The sequence below is a fragment of the Amblyraja radiata genome, chromosome 3, assembly GCF_010909765.2.
Source record: "Amblyraja radiata isolate CabotCenter1 chromosome 3, sAmbRad1.1.pri, whole genome shotgun sequence".
Taxonomy (NCBI): Eukaryota; Metazoa; Chordata; class Chondrichthyes; order Rajiformes; family Rajidae; genus Amblyraja; species Amblyraja radiata.
This window is the reverse complement of record NC_045958.1, coordinates 16,483,619-16,500,702: the sequence shown is the minus strand read 5'-3', so window position 1 is coordinate 16,500,702 and position 17,084 is coordinate 16,483,619. Positions and strand designations below refer to the sequence as shown.

General features: G+C 41.2%; 1 protein-coding gene across 3 annotated transcripts; it reads right to left on the bottom strand.

The window, feature by feature from the left end:
* Positions 1–7,460: 7,460 nt before the first annotated feature.
* Positions 7,461–16,218, bottom strand: macir (macrophage immunometabolism regulator). 3 transcript variants are annotated; one of them, XM_033017381.1, is made up of 3 exons: positions 16,052–16,218; positions 15,054–15,144; positions 7,461–10,704 (listed from the first exon to the last, which is right to left on the bottom strand). In XM_033017381.1, exon 3 carries the CDS (start codon positions 10,680–10,682, stop codon positions 10,059–10,061), a length of 624 nt encoding a protein of 207 aa, XP_032873272.1. In that variant the 5' UTR covers positions 10,683–10,704; positions 15,054–15,144; positions 16,052–16,218; the 3' UTR covers positions 7,461–10,058. The 3 variants fall into 3 exon arrangements, with proteins under 3 accessions (XP_032873272.1, XP_032873270.1, XP_032873271.1); XM_033017379.1 differs by lacking the exon at positions 15,054–15,144; XM_033017380.1 differs by lacking the exon at positions 16,052–16,218 and having other exon boundaries at positions 15,054–15,206.
* Between the last annotated feature and the right edge of the window lie 866 nt (positions 16,219–17,084).

The window sequence follows — 17,084 nt, the reverse complement described above, 5'->3', positions numbered from 1 at the left end:
TGCTTGTCCATTTCTTTTTGTTTTCACTATTGTTTTCACTTTTAACTTCATGTTTTTGGGTACTTTGTGTGCTGTGACTGTCGGCAGACCAATTTCCCTCCGGGGTTGAATAAAGTTTCATCGTGTCTTACTGTATAATTATTGATATAATTTTTATTCCTGTACTTGAGATACATCCAGTGAAACAACAGACGTTTTCAAACAAAATAAAAGCAGATTGGCAGTGGGCATGATTCAAGTCTTTAGTATGAAGTGATGTGCAAAATTCAGATGGGAAGCTAATTTATACTGAAATCGCAGAACTCAAGCATGTAAATACAAAATTAATAAAGACCAAGTTCAGATGAAGCGTCAACTCTAGACTTAATGAAAGCAGTGTTTTACACAACAACGATTGTGAATTGTTTGTGAGGTCCATCAATCTTGACGCCTTGTCCGTTTCCACAATTCTATATTGATGACCAAACCTTCAGTTGGTGACAAACCCAGGCCTTGACTTTCCTCCCTAAATCCCCTCACGTCTTCCCTCCTTTCAAGCAGTCTATAAATTACTCTGAGCAGGTGCCACGTGTTATTTGGCATTCAGCTTTGTTTAATGATGCTTTCTTGAAGAATCTTTGGACATTTGCTCACTTAAAGGTGCTATATAGATAGCTCCCATCGTTAGACAGAATATTTGCGAGAATAATAGTCACTGAATCGACTGTAGAAGACAACCAGTCAAAGCAGAGTGGTGGGTATGGCAATGTATTAATAGTATTCTGGAGTTTCATGTAATTAAGTTTGTTGCTTAGTGAGAAATTTAACTTAGCAACTTAGACTCAGAGTCATAGTGTGGAAACAGGCATTTCGGCCCACTTTGCCCACATCGGCCAACATGTCCCAGCTACACTAGTCCTACCTGCCCACGTTTGGTCCATATCCTTCCAAACCTGTCCTATCCATGAAGAAGGGTTTCGGCCCGAAACGTCGCCTATTTCCTTCGCTCCATAGATGCTGCTGCACCCGCTGAGTTTCCCCAGCAATTTTGTGTACCTATCCATGTACCTGTCTGTTTCTTAAATGTTTCTACCCCAATTACCTCCTCTGGCAGCTTGTTCTATACACCCACCACCCTTTGTATGAAAAGGTTACCCCTCAGGTTCCTATTAAATCTTTTGCCCTTCACTTTGCTCCTCAATGCACATACTCTGGGCAAGAGACACTGTGCATCTACCCGATCTATTCCCCTCATGATTTTATACACCTCTATAAGATCACCCCTCATCCTCCTGCTCTCAAAAGAATATAGTCCCAGCCTAAACCTCTGCCTGTAGCCCAGACCCTCAAGCCCTGGCAACATCCTTGGAAATCTTCTCTGTACCCTTTCTAGCTGTCAACATATTTTCTATAACACGGTGCCCAGAACTGAACACAATACTCTAAATGTGACCTCACCAACATCTTATACAACTGCAATATGACCTCCCAATTTCTATACTCAATGCTCTGACTGATGAAGGCAATGTGCCAAAAGCCTTTTAGACCATTCTATCTACCTGTGACTCCACCTTCAAGGAACCATGCACATGCACTCCTAGATCCCTCTGCTCAACACTCCCCAAAACTTGAATTAAAATTTGTTCTCATCCTGTAAGTCTGTTATGTTTTCTTATGTAGGCAAAAGTACAGAGAGTCAGTGTCTTCTATTTGATGTATTTATGTTTCCATTTAAGAAGTTATGTGTTTCAGATGTTTTCTATTTTGTTGCTTCTACATTTTTCCAGTTGCCAAATTTGTTACCTTCATTCAGTTTGGAAACTGTTCATGACAGATGGATATGCCAAAAAACTGTCATGAAATAAAGCATGATAGAAACATAGAAAATAATGCAGGAGTAGGCCATTCTGCCCTTCGAGCCTGCACCGCCATTCAATATGATCATGACTGATCATCCAACTCAGTATCCTGTACCTGCCTTCTCTCCATACCCCCTGATCCCTTTAGCCACAAGGGCCACATCTAACTCCCTCTTAAATATAGCCAATGAACTGGCCTCAACTACCTTCTGTGGCAGAGTGTTCCAGAGATTCACCACTCTCTGTGTGAAAAATGTTTTTCTCATCTCGGTCCTAAAGGATTTCCCCTCTATCCTCAAACTGTGACCCCTTGTCCTGGACTTCCCCAACATCGGGAACAATCTTCCTGCATCTAGCCTGTCCAACCCCTTAAGAATTTTATAAGTTTCTATAAAATCCCCCCTCAATCTTCTAAATTCTAGCGATAGAAAGTGTCATAATTTTGTACATATACCACGTGACAATAGTATGTGGTGGTTCGAATTAATTCCAATATGATACTGGAATACCTTATGTTATGTAGATGGTCAACTTGTTTTTTTGAAGCTAGTAGCATAAAATGTGTCCAAAATATTCCACACCAAACTTAGAGCAAATTATGACCAATTCCTGCAAATGTAATGTCACATGATTATAAATGACCACTTCTGTCATACCTTATGTACAGACATAATATTATTTTTACGGATACCCATTATATTTTAAATCCACTTGGATTTATCCACGATCAAATTCAGGTAGTTTTGCAAACATAATTTGCAAATTTTCATCCAATGTGGAATTTCAGATCACAGATCCATATGCCAATAGTCTTTTTCTTATTTAAGAATGTCAAACTTCCCCTATTTGCTTGTAAACCATTGGATATTTACTGCAATTGCCAAGGCTGTGTGCAGTGTCTGCTTTGGATTCAGTTTCCTCATTGTAGCTCATCTTACACTGCAGTCCACACCATGACAGAACTGAAAAATGAACTGAAGCCAAAACAAGCTCAATCTCCTCTGGAAATTATCTTTATTGTTGATTATAAGCAGGGTTATTTTATGCATCTCATTCATGATTTGCTGCAGACAATATATTAAACAATAACACATATTTTTTAAATAAATAATATTCAAATCCTTCCTGGCGTAACGTGCACTTATTATTACACGAGTTGAATGGCACCGAAAGAGGATTATAATTCGTAACATGAACATAATAAGATTCGAGCACTGCACCATCCCAACCGTAAATGCAAACATGACTCATTTTCATTACTATGCAACTACTGGCCAGTTTAGATGGAATCTCCTGCAAGGTTTCAGGTCAATAAAGATATCCCAGAGATTGCACGCTAATCATATAAAGAGGTCATTTCAAATATATCCTTTTTATCCTCCATGGGAAAAAGACATCGATATAAAGATAGATGACAGACATAGAGAATCGGCCACGGTCATATTAAATGGCAGGATAGGCTCAAAGGACCGAGTGGCCAACTCTTAAGGTGGTGGCATTGCAGCAAATATGGCAGTTCCACTGGCATAGATCAGAGTCACAAAGCTAACTACCAGCTGCAGCTTGGGAGAGAACAACCCTTGGACTGCAAGCCAGGTTGTAGCGTAGATGTTGCTATCTAAAGAAAGAATCAAGCTCCACTGTCCAGTTTCATTGGCAGGGTTGCCCGAGGGGGGGGGGGGGGGGGGGGGGGCGGTACAGACATAACATTATGTAACATAACATAAGATATGACAGAAGTGGTAATTTAAATGCAAAGTCCAATAACTCTATATTTAAGCAATAATATTCCATTTAATGTGATCTTGAGAGTACATAATATTTTCAGATTCAGATAGATTCAACTTTAATTGTCATTGTCAGTGTACAATAGAGACAACGAAATGCAGTTAGCATCTCCCTGGAAGAGCGACATAGAATATGATTTCAATAAATAAATCTATTTACATGTCTACAGACATAGTGTATTTTCCTGTGGGAGGAGTGTCCGGGGGGGGGGGGGGGGCGGTGGGGGTGATTGGCAGTCACCGAGGTACATTGTTGAGTAGTGTGACAGCCGCAGGGAAGAAGCTGTTCCTGGACCTGCTGGTCCGGCAACGGAGAGACCTGTAGCGCCTCCCGGATGGTAGGAGGGTAAACAGTCCATGGTTGGGGTGAGAGCGGTCCTTGACGATGCTGAGCGCCCTCCGCAGACAACGCTTGCTTTGGACAGACTCAATGGAGGGGAGTGAGGAACCGGTGATGCGTTGGGCAATTTTCACCACCCTCTACAGTGCTTTCCGGTCGGAGACAGAGCAGTTGCCATACCATACTGTGATACAGTTGGTAAGGATGCTCTCGATGGTGCAGCGGTAGAAGTTCACCAGGATCTGAGGAGACAGATGGACCTTCTTCAGTCTCCTCAGGAAGAAGAGCCGCTGGTGAGCCTTCTTGACCAGAGTTGATAAAATCATGAGAGGAATAGGTTGTGTAGATTCACAGAGTCTCGCGCCCAGAGTTGGGGTATCAAGAGCCAGAGGGCATAGGTTTAAGGTGAAGGGGGAAAGATTTTATAGGAATCTGAGGGGTAACTTTCTCACACAAAGAGTGGTGGGTGCGTGGAATGAGTACTGTAGCTGGGACATGTTGGTCGGTGTGGGCAAGTTTGGCCGAAGGGCCTGTTTCCACACTGTATCACTCTATGACTCGAAGTGAAAACTGAATATTTATTGTATTTTGATTTACTTTGGCAAGTATTATTTTGTTTACTAAGCCAGGTTGTGAGAATAACCACATTTTTCAAATAGAATTGTGCAAAAAGTGGTTGCAAACAAACTCAATGTGTAGGGAGGGCGAAGGCCCAGAAAGTCAATATTTGGAGTTGGTGCATCCTGTGTCCAGAAGCATACAGCATATATTTAATTGGTGATAGATTAGGAGATTATTAATCATTAATCATAGATCTACTGAAAATCTAATCTTTTTGCAAGGTTTGTGGTCTTGATCTTTATAAAATCTTCCATTTTGAGATTAAAGCCTCATCATACAATACAATCAACCAGATTTAGTGGACTATGAACATTGTAATCAGTCTAGCTTAACATAGTTTTCCACAAAAATCTCTTCCTCTCATCAACCACAATGACTATTTCCCAGTTTTATCTTTGCAAAGGGTAATTCAAGGAAAATGCACCAACCACAGTTGTAATTGTCAAGAGCATTCCTAGCCGAAAGATTAATTATCTAATTTACTTTGATCCACATGCGGCTGAACGAGCACTTTGCAATATTACAGCTTTGTAATGATGCAAATAGTCAAAAACAGGCGGAGAAAAGAAAAATCACAACCAGAATCATCATATTAATTTAGTTTATATATAGTGGCCAGTTACAGAATCTGCAATTCAGTTATCACAATACATTCTGCAAATTGAGTGTGTAGAAGGGTTCCAACACAAAACATCACCTATTCTTTTCCTCCACAGAAGCTGCTTGATCCACCGAGTTACTTCCGGCACTTTGTGTCTACCTTTAGTAATTTCTGTAAGTCTCTTTTAGGATATTTCGCTGATGTGTGTTGGTTTGATCATATTGAAAATCGATTAATCGGTAGCAAGTTTACAAGCATTAAATAAATAAACCACATTACAGGTCCAAATTTATTGTTCAGTTGAACATATGAGACAACGGTAAAGAGTCTCGAATGTGCCTGATCCAACGTTGAACAATTTACACAATAGACAATAGGTGCAGGAGTAAGCCATTCGGCCCTTTGAGCCAGCACTGCCATTCACTATGATCATGGCGGATCATCTACAATCAGTACCCCGTTCCTGCCTTCTCCCCATATCCCCTGACTCCACTATCTTTAAGAGCTCTATCCAACTCTCTCTTGAAAGCATACAGAGAATTGGCCTCCATTGCCTTCTGAGGCAGAGAATTCCACAGATTCACAATTCTGTGTGAAAAAGTTTTTCATCATCTCCGTCCTAAATGGCTTACCCTTTATTCTTAAACTCTGGACTCTCTCAACATCGGGAACATGTTTCCTGCCTATAGCGTGTCCAAACCCTTAATAATCTTATATGTGTCAATAAGATCTCCTCTCATCCTAAATTCTATCAACATATGACAGTCCCGCCATCCAGGGAATTAACCCCGTGAACCTACGCTGCACTCCCTCAATAGCAAGAATGTCCTTCCTCAAATTTGAAGACCAAAACTGCACACAATACTCCAGGTGTGGTCTCACTAGGCCCTGTACAACTGCAGAAGGACCTCTTTGCTCCTATACTCAACTCCTCTTGTTATGAAGGCAAACATGCCATTCGCTTTGTTCATTGCCTGCTGTACCTGTATGCTTACTTTCAGTGACTGATGAACAAGGACCCCCAGATCTCGTTGTACTTCCCCTTTTCCCAACTTGACACCATTCAGATAATAATCTGTCTTCCTGTTTTTGCCACCAAAGTGGATAACCTCACATTTATCCACATTAAACTGCATCTGCCCACTCACTCAACCTGTCCAAGTCACCCTGCATCCCCATAGAATCCTCCTCACAGTTCACGCTGCCACCCAGCTTTGTGTCATCTGCAAATTTGCTAATGTACTTTTAATCCCTCCATCTAAATCATTGATGTATATTGTAAATAGCTGCGGTCCCAGCACCGAGCCTTGCGGTACCCCACTAGTCACTGCCTGCCATTCTGAAAGGGACCTGTTTATCCCTACACTTTGTTTCCTGTCTGCGAACCAATTTTCTATCGATGTCAGTACCCTACCCTCAATATTGCTCACTAATCTCTAATTTTGCCCACTAATCTCCTATGTGGGACCTTATCAAATGCTTTCTGAAAGTCCAGGTACACTACATCCACTGGCTCTCCCTTGTCCATTTACCTAGTTATATCCTCAATGAATTCCAGAAGATTCGTCAAGCATAATTTCAATAAATCCATAATAACTCGGACCGATCCTGCTACTATCGTATCAAAAACATGACTACGGAACCACTTAATTGTCATGAAATGCACCAAATTCACTAATGCCTCTTCGGGAAGGAAATCTGCCATCCCAGCTAAGTCTGGCCTCTGTATTTCAGCAACTCTTAAGTGCTTTCAGAAATAGCAAGGCTGTGTGTTCAAGGACAATGCACAACTGGTAAAAAAATACCCTGGTTGTGTGGCATTTTACTACATCTTCAATATTATGAATAATTTGCATGTGTGCAATTGAAATGTAATGAGTAATGTGGGATCAATAAAATAAATTCTGCACTTGACCAGAATTATTCCAAAAATTATTTTGCTATTAAATAATCATCTGACATGCTCTGCCATAAAACAGAGGCCAGCAAATGAAAAATCTCTGCGCTTATAGGAAAGGAAACTATGCAAAATAAAGTTAATTTTCTTTTAGAGCCAGAAGAATTATTTCTTCAAAATAACACATTATGATTAATTTGAGGCTTTTAGAGGAGCTTCTTAGCAACTCAAACTGGGAGATTTGAAGCTATCCTGACATTGCTATTTTAATTACTTACATTTGAATTAAATATCCATTTTATGGAATTTTTTTCTGATTTCTAACAAGTTGTCGATACAAATCACCAATAATGATTTTTCTTCCCACTACATCTACTTTAAAAGTCATTATTTATTTCTAGTTGCACTATTTGTTACAAGGACAAACATCTCAGCAATATGACCTTGTAAACCAAGAGACTGGAGGCCCAGACTCAGGAACAGCTTCTTCCCTTCTGTTATCAAGTGGTCCTTCCATAAGCTAGGGTCCTGTTCATTTCACAACTATCCCTTGAGGACATTCGACTTTGTCTAAAGAACCAATGCGCTACAATGATAAGAACTATATTCTGAACTCTTTATCTTCCCCTTTGATTGTACTTGAGCATGAACAGATTGTATGCAATATCTGATCTCTTTGGATAGCTTGCAAAACAAAGCTTGTGACAGTTGACAATAACAAACCTATACCTTGGACTCCATTATGTTTCCACAATTGCTGCCCCGTGTCTGAAAAAATAAAATCATCCCAAGAATACCATCACAAATCTGGAAAAAAATAACCAGTTATCTTACTAAGGAAACCACTGTAGCCATCATTTATTTCAGTTCTCGGTATTTGGTATCAAATGTTATTGCTAAATCACTGCAGCCTAGACTAATTGTGCTAGGAAACTGTAATGAAAGCCTTGTACAAATCTTTTGCAATGAAACAGCTTTAGGGTATAGCTTTAAGTTGAAAGGGACAAAGTTTAAAAGAGATGCGAGGGCAAGCTTTGTTTTTACATAGCCTTATATATTACATAGTGCCAAGAACATGGTGTTGGGGGTGGTGGCATAGGCAGATATGAGAGTGGCATTTGAAAGGCGTTTGGGATGGGCACAAGGATGTGCAGGAAATGTAGAGGATAGATCATGTGCAGACAAATGAGGTTAGTTTAGCTTGACATCATGTTCGGCACAGACATTGTAGGCCAACCTGTGCCTCTGTGTAGTGTGTTCTCAGCTCTAATAGCAAAGATGGACTTAAGTGAAATACTGCAAGCCACGGGCAATGGAAGTTAAACCAATTTAAGTTAAACCTTTTATAGACCAGGTTTAAAGATATTATCAGATAAATGCAAAAAAAACTTCGATATCTGTACTGAAAATAAAATTGACAACACAAACTTCAAGAAGCTAAATAAATGCAATTTCAGCAGAAGAATTTTCCACACACTTCCAAAATTGTGTTTAAAAACACTGAAGGGAACATTAACTTTAATGACTTAATTGTATGGTGTGTTCCCACATCTTTAATATATTCTGAATCTGAATATTCAATTTACGAAAGAAATACAGCTATAGCTGCATAAAGGTTACTAAGTTGTTTAGGACCCCTTTCCCCTCATCCATTCCAGTTAATTTCAGTAGTGCAGAGGGAAGAAGGGACAAGTTGTAGTCAATCACAATGAATTTAAATAAAATACTTTAACACAAGGTATATTGGAAACACACTTCCACCACATTTTAGTTATATTGGAAATGCCAAAAGCGGGAAAGAATTAAGCAACAGTCCGTTCTATGGTATGATTCTGCGTTTGAAAACATGGTATGCTATTGAATATTAGTGTCAAAGAATTGCAGCGGAAATTCTACATTATCCTCAATACTTCTCCTCAAAGTCAGACAGGCTGTGCTGAGCCAACTACGAAACAACACTCAAACATGGAAAAAAACAGCAAGCATACATTTTCAATTTACTTCTGGTATTAATATTTCTATATTATTACAATAATAATATTAAATTAGAAAAAAAACAAATATACCGCTAAAATATTTCCTTACTCATTGATTCACAATGTATTTATATTAACAAATTCAGTTGAGGAAAAACTGTTGTAGCCCGCCTGTTAATCAAACAAATAAGCTTGCAATTTAGTTTTCTTTTATATTTGTAAAAGTCAGTTCATAAAGCAAGTGAATATAAGGATGAGAACATATCTGGCTCATCTAAATTGTGTTAGTCAAAACCTCACACTTCAGTTCAGAAGGTTCACTGCAGTGCATATATGGGCTATTACGAATCTTCCATCAGTAATTCATCGCCTTCTGACGTAGATGAAGGATGCGTTAGCTTAAAATAGTGGTCAAGAAGAGGTTGAACCTCTATATAAATGCAAAATATAGTAAATTTTAAAATTGACTTTCCCCCCTACTGGATAGGACTCCACATCTAAATTTATTTGATTAGATAACATTTCTTTGCCTTCCAATAGTAGAAGTATATCAGCTACAACTCATAAACAAGCTAAATAACAAAAAGGCATAAATGTTAACCAAAGACAACCTTGACAATTGGTTATTATTGCTACAGAATAACAGTGCAGCAGTACCTCCAGCCATTCAAACTTACTGCCATAACGAGAACAGAAGACCATTTTAACCATTTACCGGTAACATCGGAGTAAACTGCTTCTTATCTTTCTGCAATGTAACATTGGCCATCTATACTATCTAGCCCACATTCATTCTACCAGAAAGAGCACTGATTTTGCAGCCCAGTGCATAGCTTGTATAGAATCAATGTTCCATCAAGAAAACCAAAATATCTACTGTCAAATTGCTCAGTTCGACAGCTCCCATCAGTCACAATGAAATTGGGGCAAATAGGACACGGATTTCCACAAGCCGTGTTGTTTCTTGTGCATCATTGAATCAAGCAATGCATTTCTTTTCAAGTTTTATTTCTGTTGAACACACGCTCCCCTCTAAGTGTGAGATGCTGTAGCTGGTATTGCAGTACTTCCGTGTCTGCTGGCTCCTTAATACTCATTTTATCTAGGTTTAGGTAATCCAACGATTTCGACTGGGCTCTTTTCCCTTTAATGAGGCAAACTGGCAAAGGACCACGTAGACATCTGTTCTGGTCGAAAGATAAGGACTTGATGGTTCGTTCCCCCGAGCTTGGCATTCGCCGCCGCCGCCGCCCATTTGCCGCCGGGATCTCGTACGGCTGATAATATTGGTTCTTGGTTCGATAGACCCGTGAAGTTCTAGTCAGTCCCACATCCTGCTGTTTGGTAAGTTGGCCAGGTACAACATTCGCTGCACCCACTTCACTACTTGACCACCTTTTAGCCAGTTTTAAAAGTTCGCCACCGGTAGCAAAGCCAACCAGGTAGTTGGTATCCATGTGAAGAATTTGATAGCTGGACACGGCCCGCTTGACTGGGGAACACGGGGTGCTGGAGCTCCGAGGTTTCTCCGGCTCCGATTTCCCCTGAGAGTTCACTTCAAGAGCAGGTGCAGGAAGGACAGGCAAGTCTGTCCTGGAAATACCACTGAGGTCCACTTCCATTCTGTTATTGAGTGCTGTCAGTCTAAAGTACAACATAACATATTACTGAGGGGAAACAAATACAACATACACAAGCTTGGACTAAGGCTAAAGTCACAAAAGCATTTATTAGCAACGCTATAAAAACTTTAATTTTAGAAATTTGCCTTTTGCTGTCTAGTTTAGAAATACAGCGTGGAAACAGGCCCTTCGGCCCACCGAGTCCACACTGACCAGTGATCCCCGCACATTAACATTATCCTACACACACTAGGGACAATTTACATTTATACCAAGCCAATTAACCTACAAACCTGTACGTCTTTGGAGTAGGTCAAGAAACTGAAGATCTCGGAGAAAATCCACATGGTCACGGGGAGAACATGCAAACTCCGTACACACAGCACCCGTAGTCGGGATCGAACCCGGGTCTCCAGCGCTGTAAGAGCTATAAGGCAGCAACTCTAATGCTGCACCACCATGCTGCCCGAACCATCTCAGGCAGCATCTCTGGAAAACACGCCCCGTCTTGAATAAATAATACCTTAATCTCTTAAAATGCTCAGCAAGATTTAAACAGGTAAGTTAACAATGCAGTACAAATCAAACCTGCAGGAATAATGAAGCAAGTCTATGACAAGAGAAGAAATTATACTGCAGGTAACCTTGAGATAACTATGCTTAAAATAGGATTGTAGTTGGCTGTAGTTGTCTAAATATTGATTCAAATTGTATAATACACTAACTGTTCAGAGTGCAGTGTATCTCAATCAGTATCTGGATAAAGATTTCATTAAAAATATTCAAAATAACATACCAAAATTTGTTTTGTTTGCAGAATTTAAAAAATAACCACAAATGTCAACCATTTTATTTTTTTGCTGATGTCTAGCGAATTTTAGTTTCCTTGACAAAACAGAAATAGCTAAAGCAGCATTTGTACCGACACGTTGGGGTAATACAAATCTGCACACGTGAGGTAAAATATAGATAGTTAAGTACCACCAGACCACTTCCTGAAAGGGTGATACAAGGAACTGCAGATGCTGGGTTACAAAAAAAGTCAAAGTGCTGGAGTAACTCAGCAGGCCAGGCAGCATTTCTGGAGAACACAAATAGGCAACCCTTAATGCCCCTGTCCCACTTAGGAAACCTGAACGGAAACCTCTGGAGACTTTGCGCCCCACCCAAGGTTTCCGTGCGGTGCCCGGAGGTTGCAGGTGGTTGCAGATAGTGGAAGCAGGTAGGGAGACTGACAAAAACCTCCGGGAACCACACGGAAACCTTGGGTGGGGTGCAAAGTCTCCAGAGGTTTCCGTTCAGGTTTCCTAAGTGGGACAGGGGCACAATTACTTTACCCAAAGTGCTAACTCTTTTCCCTGTCCATCAAAGCAGCTGGGGTGATTACTGTCAACACTTCCTGTTTAAATTCAGATAAATAATTGTAATCAAAATAGAAGAGCAAGAGGAATAAAATTTTAAAAAAATCCTACACCCCAAAATTTAAGATCTGAAGCAGTCATTCAAAAATTTGTATGAGAAGAAGGGCCCCGACCCAAAATGTCACCCTATCCATTTTCTCCAGAGATACTGCCTGATCTGTTGAGTTACTCCAGCATTTTGTGTCTATCTTTGGTATAAACCAGCATACACGACAATAAACTAAACTCAACATTATGAATGATTTGGTTTGAGTAAATAATGAGAAACCATTTCCAGTGTCATGGCCAATAACCTGCAGATTTAAGAGGGGCAGAGGGATGATGGTGGAAAAGATTTGTTCTTAAATTTGCACATCGAGTGGAATGAATGCACTGACTGGAAGGGGATTAGCCATGCATTCAAAAGCAATGCTATAAAAGAAGGAAACCTTTTGGGACTAAATAAAAACTGATAATAATGAAGGAGCAGCTCATTAATGGGATAGCACCTTGAAAGAGCGGTTCTCGGCAGGATGAGGCAATCTGTCTGTTTTTAATTAATGCTATTCCAAAATTCAATTAAACTAGGTTGAGGGGAGGGGGAAAATGATGCTCTGTTCTTTCCCATAAATCCACATACTACTGAGAGTAGGGAAGATTCAAACAAGAGGACATGACTTGAGAATTAAGGGACAGACGTTTAGGGGTAACATGAGGGGGAACTTCTTTACTCAGAGAGTGGTAGCTGTGTGGAATGAGCTTCCAGTGGAAGTGGTGGAGGCAGGTTCGATTTTATCATTTAAAAATAAATTGGATAGGTATATGGATGGGAAAGGAATGGAGGGTTATGGTCTGAGTGCAGGTAGATGGGACTAGGGGAAAATAAGCGTTCGGCATGGACTTGTAGGGCCGAGATGGCCTGTTTCCGTGCTGAAATCGTTATATGGTTATTATACTGACAAAGGTGTTGCATTTTGGGAAGTCTAAAATGGCCTGGACTACACAGTGAATGTTGGGGCTCTGGGGAATGTTGTAGAGAGCAGAGGGATCTAGGAGTGCAGGTGCATAGTTCCCTGAAGGTGGAGTCGCAGGTAGATCGGGTAGGCAAAAAGGCTTTTGGCACATCGACCTTCATCAGCTAGAGTATTGAGTACAAAAGTTGGGAGGTGATGTTGCAGATGTATAAGACGTTGGTGAGGCTACATTTAGAGTATTGTGTTAGTTCTGGGCGTTGTGTTATAGGAAAGATGTCGTCAAGCTGGAAAGGGTGCAGAGAAGATTTATGAGGATGTTGCCAGGACTAGAGGGTCTGAGCTATAGACAGATGTTGAGTAGCGTGGGACTTAGAGCACAGGAGGATGAGGGGTGATGTTATACAGGTGTATAAGATTATGAGAGGAATAGATCGGGTAGATGCTCAGTCTCTGGCCCAGAATAGGTGAATCGAAGACCAGAGGAAATAGGTTTAAGGTAATGGGGAAAGATTTTATAGGATTCTGAGGGATCACTTTTTCACACAAAGGGTACTGGATGTATGGAACAAGCTACCAGAGGAGGTAGTTGAGGCAAGGACTATCCTAAAATTTAAGAAACAGTTAGACAGGTACATGGATAGGACAGGTTTAGAGGGATGTGGATTAAATGCTGGCAAGTGGGACTTGTGTAGTTGGGACCTAAGCTCACCTGAATAAGCTGGGAAGCATTGTGAGAGTCATGTTTTTTTTAATTCTGCGGTGCTTTTAACACGATCCAGCCTGCACTGATAGGGAGCAAACTGACGAAGATGTGGGCAGATGCTCCATTGGTGTCCTGGTTCACCAACTACCTGATTGGACGACCACAATATGTCAGGCTGCAGAACTGCGTCTCAGACATGGTAGTGAGCAACACAGGGGTCTCACAGGGGATGGTCCTCTCTCCCTTCCTGTTCACCATCTACACCTCGGACTTCAGATATAACTTGGACTCCTGCCACCTGCAGACGTTTTCAGATGACTCTGCAATTGTGGGCTGCATCAGCGAGGGGAGGGAAGTTGAATACAGAGGTGTAGTTAACGACTTTGTTGAGTGGTGTCGGCTGAATCACCTGCAGCTAAACACCGACAAGATTAAGGAGCTAGTGGTGGACTTTAGGAGGAGAGGAACACCCCTGTCCCGTCTCCATCAATGGTGTGGATGTGCAGTTCACCAGGGAGTACAAATACCTTGGAATGCACCTGGACAGTAAATTGGACTGGTCCAGGATCGCTGAGGTCCTGTACAAGAAGGGACAGAACCGGCTGTAGTTTTTGAGACGGCTCCGCTCCTTCAACATCTGCAGTAAGATGCTGCAGATGTTCTACCAATCAGTGGTAGCCAGTGCCATCTTCTTTGCTACTGTGTGCTGGGGGGACAGGGCGAAGGCTGTGGACTCCAATAGGATTAACAAACTTATCAGGAAGGCTTGCTCTGTCCTAGGGCCGGAGTTGGATTCATGGGAGGTGGTCTTCGAGGGGAGGATGCTCCTCAAACTGCAGAGCATCCTGGACAATACAGCAGTAAGTATTTTACACAGAGGGTGGCAATATTTGGAAATTAGCAGGCAGAGGAAGTAGTATTACAATGTTTAAAAATACAATTACAATGTTTAAAAAGACAGATACATGGAGAGGAAAGATTTAGAGATGTGGAACAAATGCAAGCAAATGGGACTAGTGTAGATCAACCTTTTGGTTCCCTTGGAATGGGCTGAAGGGTCTGTTTCCAAGGTGTATATATCTTTATAAATCTATGATCAATCTAATACACTAGTAACGTTATCAAACACTAATCATGGTATTATAAATTACCGATTTGACCGTGAAATTGTCATTGTAAAGTATATAAGAAACCTCCATGCTTGCAGGATATCCCCCTATAACCGTAACTATTTTTAAATAGACAAACAGGTTTGGAATGTTTCAATACACAAAACAGTCGTAGAGGAACAAACCTTTCAGTTGGCAGTACAGGGTCGACAGATTTGCTCGAAAGTGGTCGGGTCCACAGGTTCACGGCAAAAGATGTGCTCGCTCTTTAAACCACTACACACACACACACACAAATACATACAAACACACACACAAATATACAATTGGATGAAAATACTCCCACTGTCAGTTACCGGATGTTACGTTGCAGTTTTTTCATAACCAATTTCTACTTGTTACGTTTGCACTGCATTTTATTTTTAGCATTACTACGCCTGGTAGATAGCAATGATGTAACGCTTCAGAGTATCCAACAGGTTAGGGACAAGAGCGTACGCTACTCTGTTTTCACTTCCGCTATGCTCTTAAAGTAGCAAATCAGAAATGTTGCATTTAATGAACACAACCCTGGGACGATGGAGGTTACATTTGTACCCAGTGCTCGCTGGATGTAACAAATCCCGCGGCGGGAGGGACAAGCGGCGTCCTCGCTGAAGCTGACTTTGCATTGATGGTTTAATTGGGCCAGACCCACGTTACTCTAAACCTCACACCGAACCCCCACCCTCCCTCCTTCTCCGTTTCTAAACAATCGTTACAGATAAAGGATCTGTTTCGTGTAAACGAGATTATAATGAATTATTCTCAGCAATTTTCAGTCTCCTTGGTCAAAGATGACGGGGGGGGGGGGGGGGGGGGTTCCGCCTAGAAAAATCCGAGTCTGTAAATACTGACCTACAATATGTTCTACCCAGTGTTCGCTAAATCAGTGCATTCACTCACCATCCAGCAGCATCTCCCAGACCAAGGTGGCCTCGGCCGCCCAGAGAACACGCGGCTGGATTTCCATGTTAATTTCAACACATTTCTGTCCCTTTCTCACTCTGATGCCCACGAAAGAAAATAGGGTGTATTTAAAAAAAAAATTCACAACAATATAAATCTGACCTGGTATATATATATATAATAAAAATAATCGAGCTAAAATTTGGGGTAGGGAGACACAGAAAAACAGACCAACCTGATTGTGAATTGCTGAGAGATGGCTGGCAGTCAGTCCGTCTATTCTACAACAGAAGAGCTGGCGAGAGCAGGCTGAGCTCAGAGTGCAGGCAGGCAGGTGGAGTGGAGAGAGATTATCACATGATCCTGATGGAAGATTCATGGCAGCGCCTGGGACTAGCAGTGTGTGTTCATACAGGAAGATCATGCCACCACGTGGCCGTCACGATGATTTATAATATTGGGGGAAATGTTCAATGAGAAGGCAGCTTCTAATCCCCACCCGGTTACACTTGTAAATAGAATTATAACAACCGGCTGCTGTGGCTAAGCAGATTAATCCCGCATGTGTGCCAGTGCTGTGGTTATATTCAAATATCTTTGGTTATATTCGAGCAGAACCATCTCATCTTTCACCGCTTCCCCACTCGAATGTTTCACTAGCAAGGATAACACTAAAGCGTGGGATTATAGATCAAGTGGGACCCAATAATTAATAATCGTGAGTGATTAGCCAGTACAATGAAAAGCGAGTGCGTGTGCCGGGCGGGGCTCATTATAGCTCTTTTGACAGATTTATAAAAGTATTAAATGGGCGCGACAATTAGTTAATTAATGTGACACGATATTCATCAGATCAGAGACATGGCCTTTACAATGCGATGGTACCTGGCACTCCCACAGTAACCCGGCCTTGTTGCCTTAACACTGCCAGTATCTCTTAAACATCTGTCCAGTCATTTGTGATTTATTGTTGGATAACATGAACCAACGGAGAGGGCATTGAAATTTCAGATCTACAGAAAAAAATGTTCCCCTGCCATCGAAATCCTTTGCCAGCGATTTGGAATTAATGGCCCACTTGCAAATGACAGTAATTATTCCTTTCAAAACCAACAATCACTGAAACGTTTTGACCAGTCTTGTCTCTCGTTCTCAGTATTAACATCTTGGTAAATTTGCTTTGTGTCCTTTCCAAGGCTTTCGTGTCTTTCCTAAATTGTGGAGTCAAGATTGTCGGTAGTGAGCAACAGTTCCCGACTCATCATTTA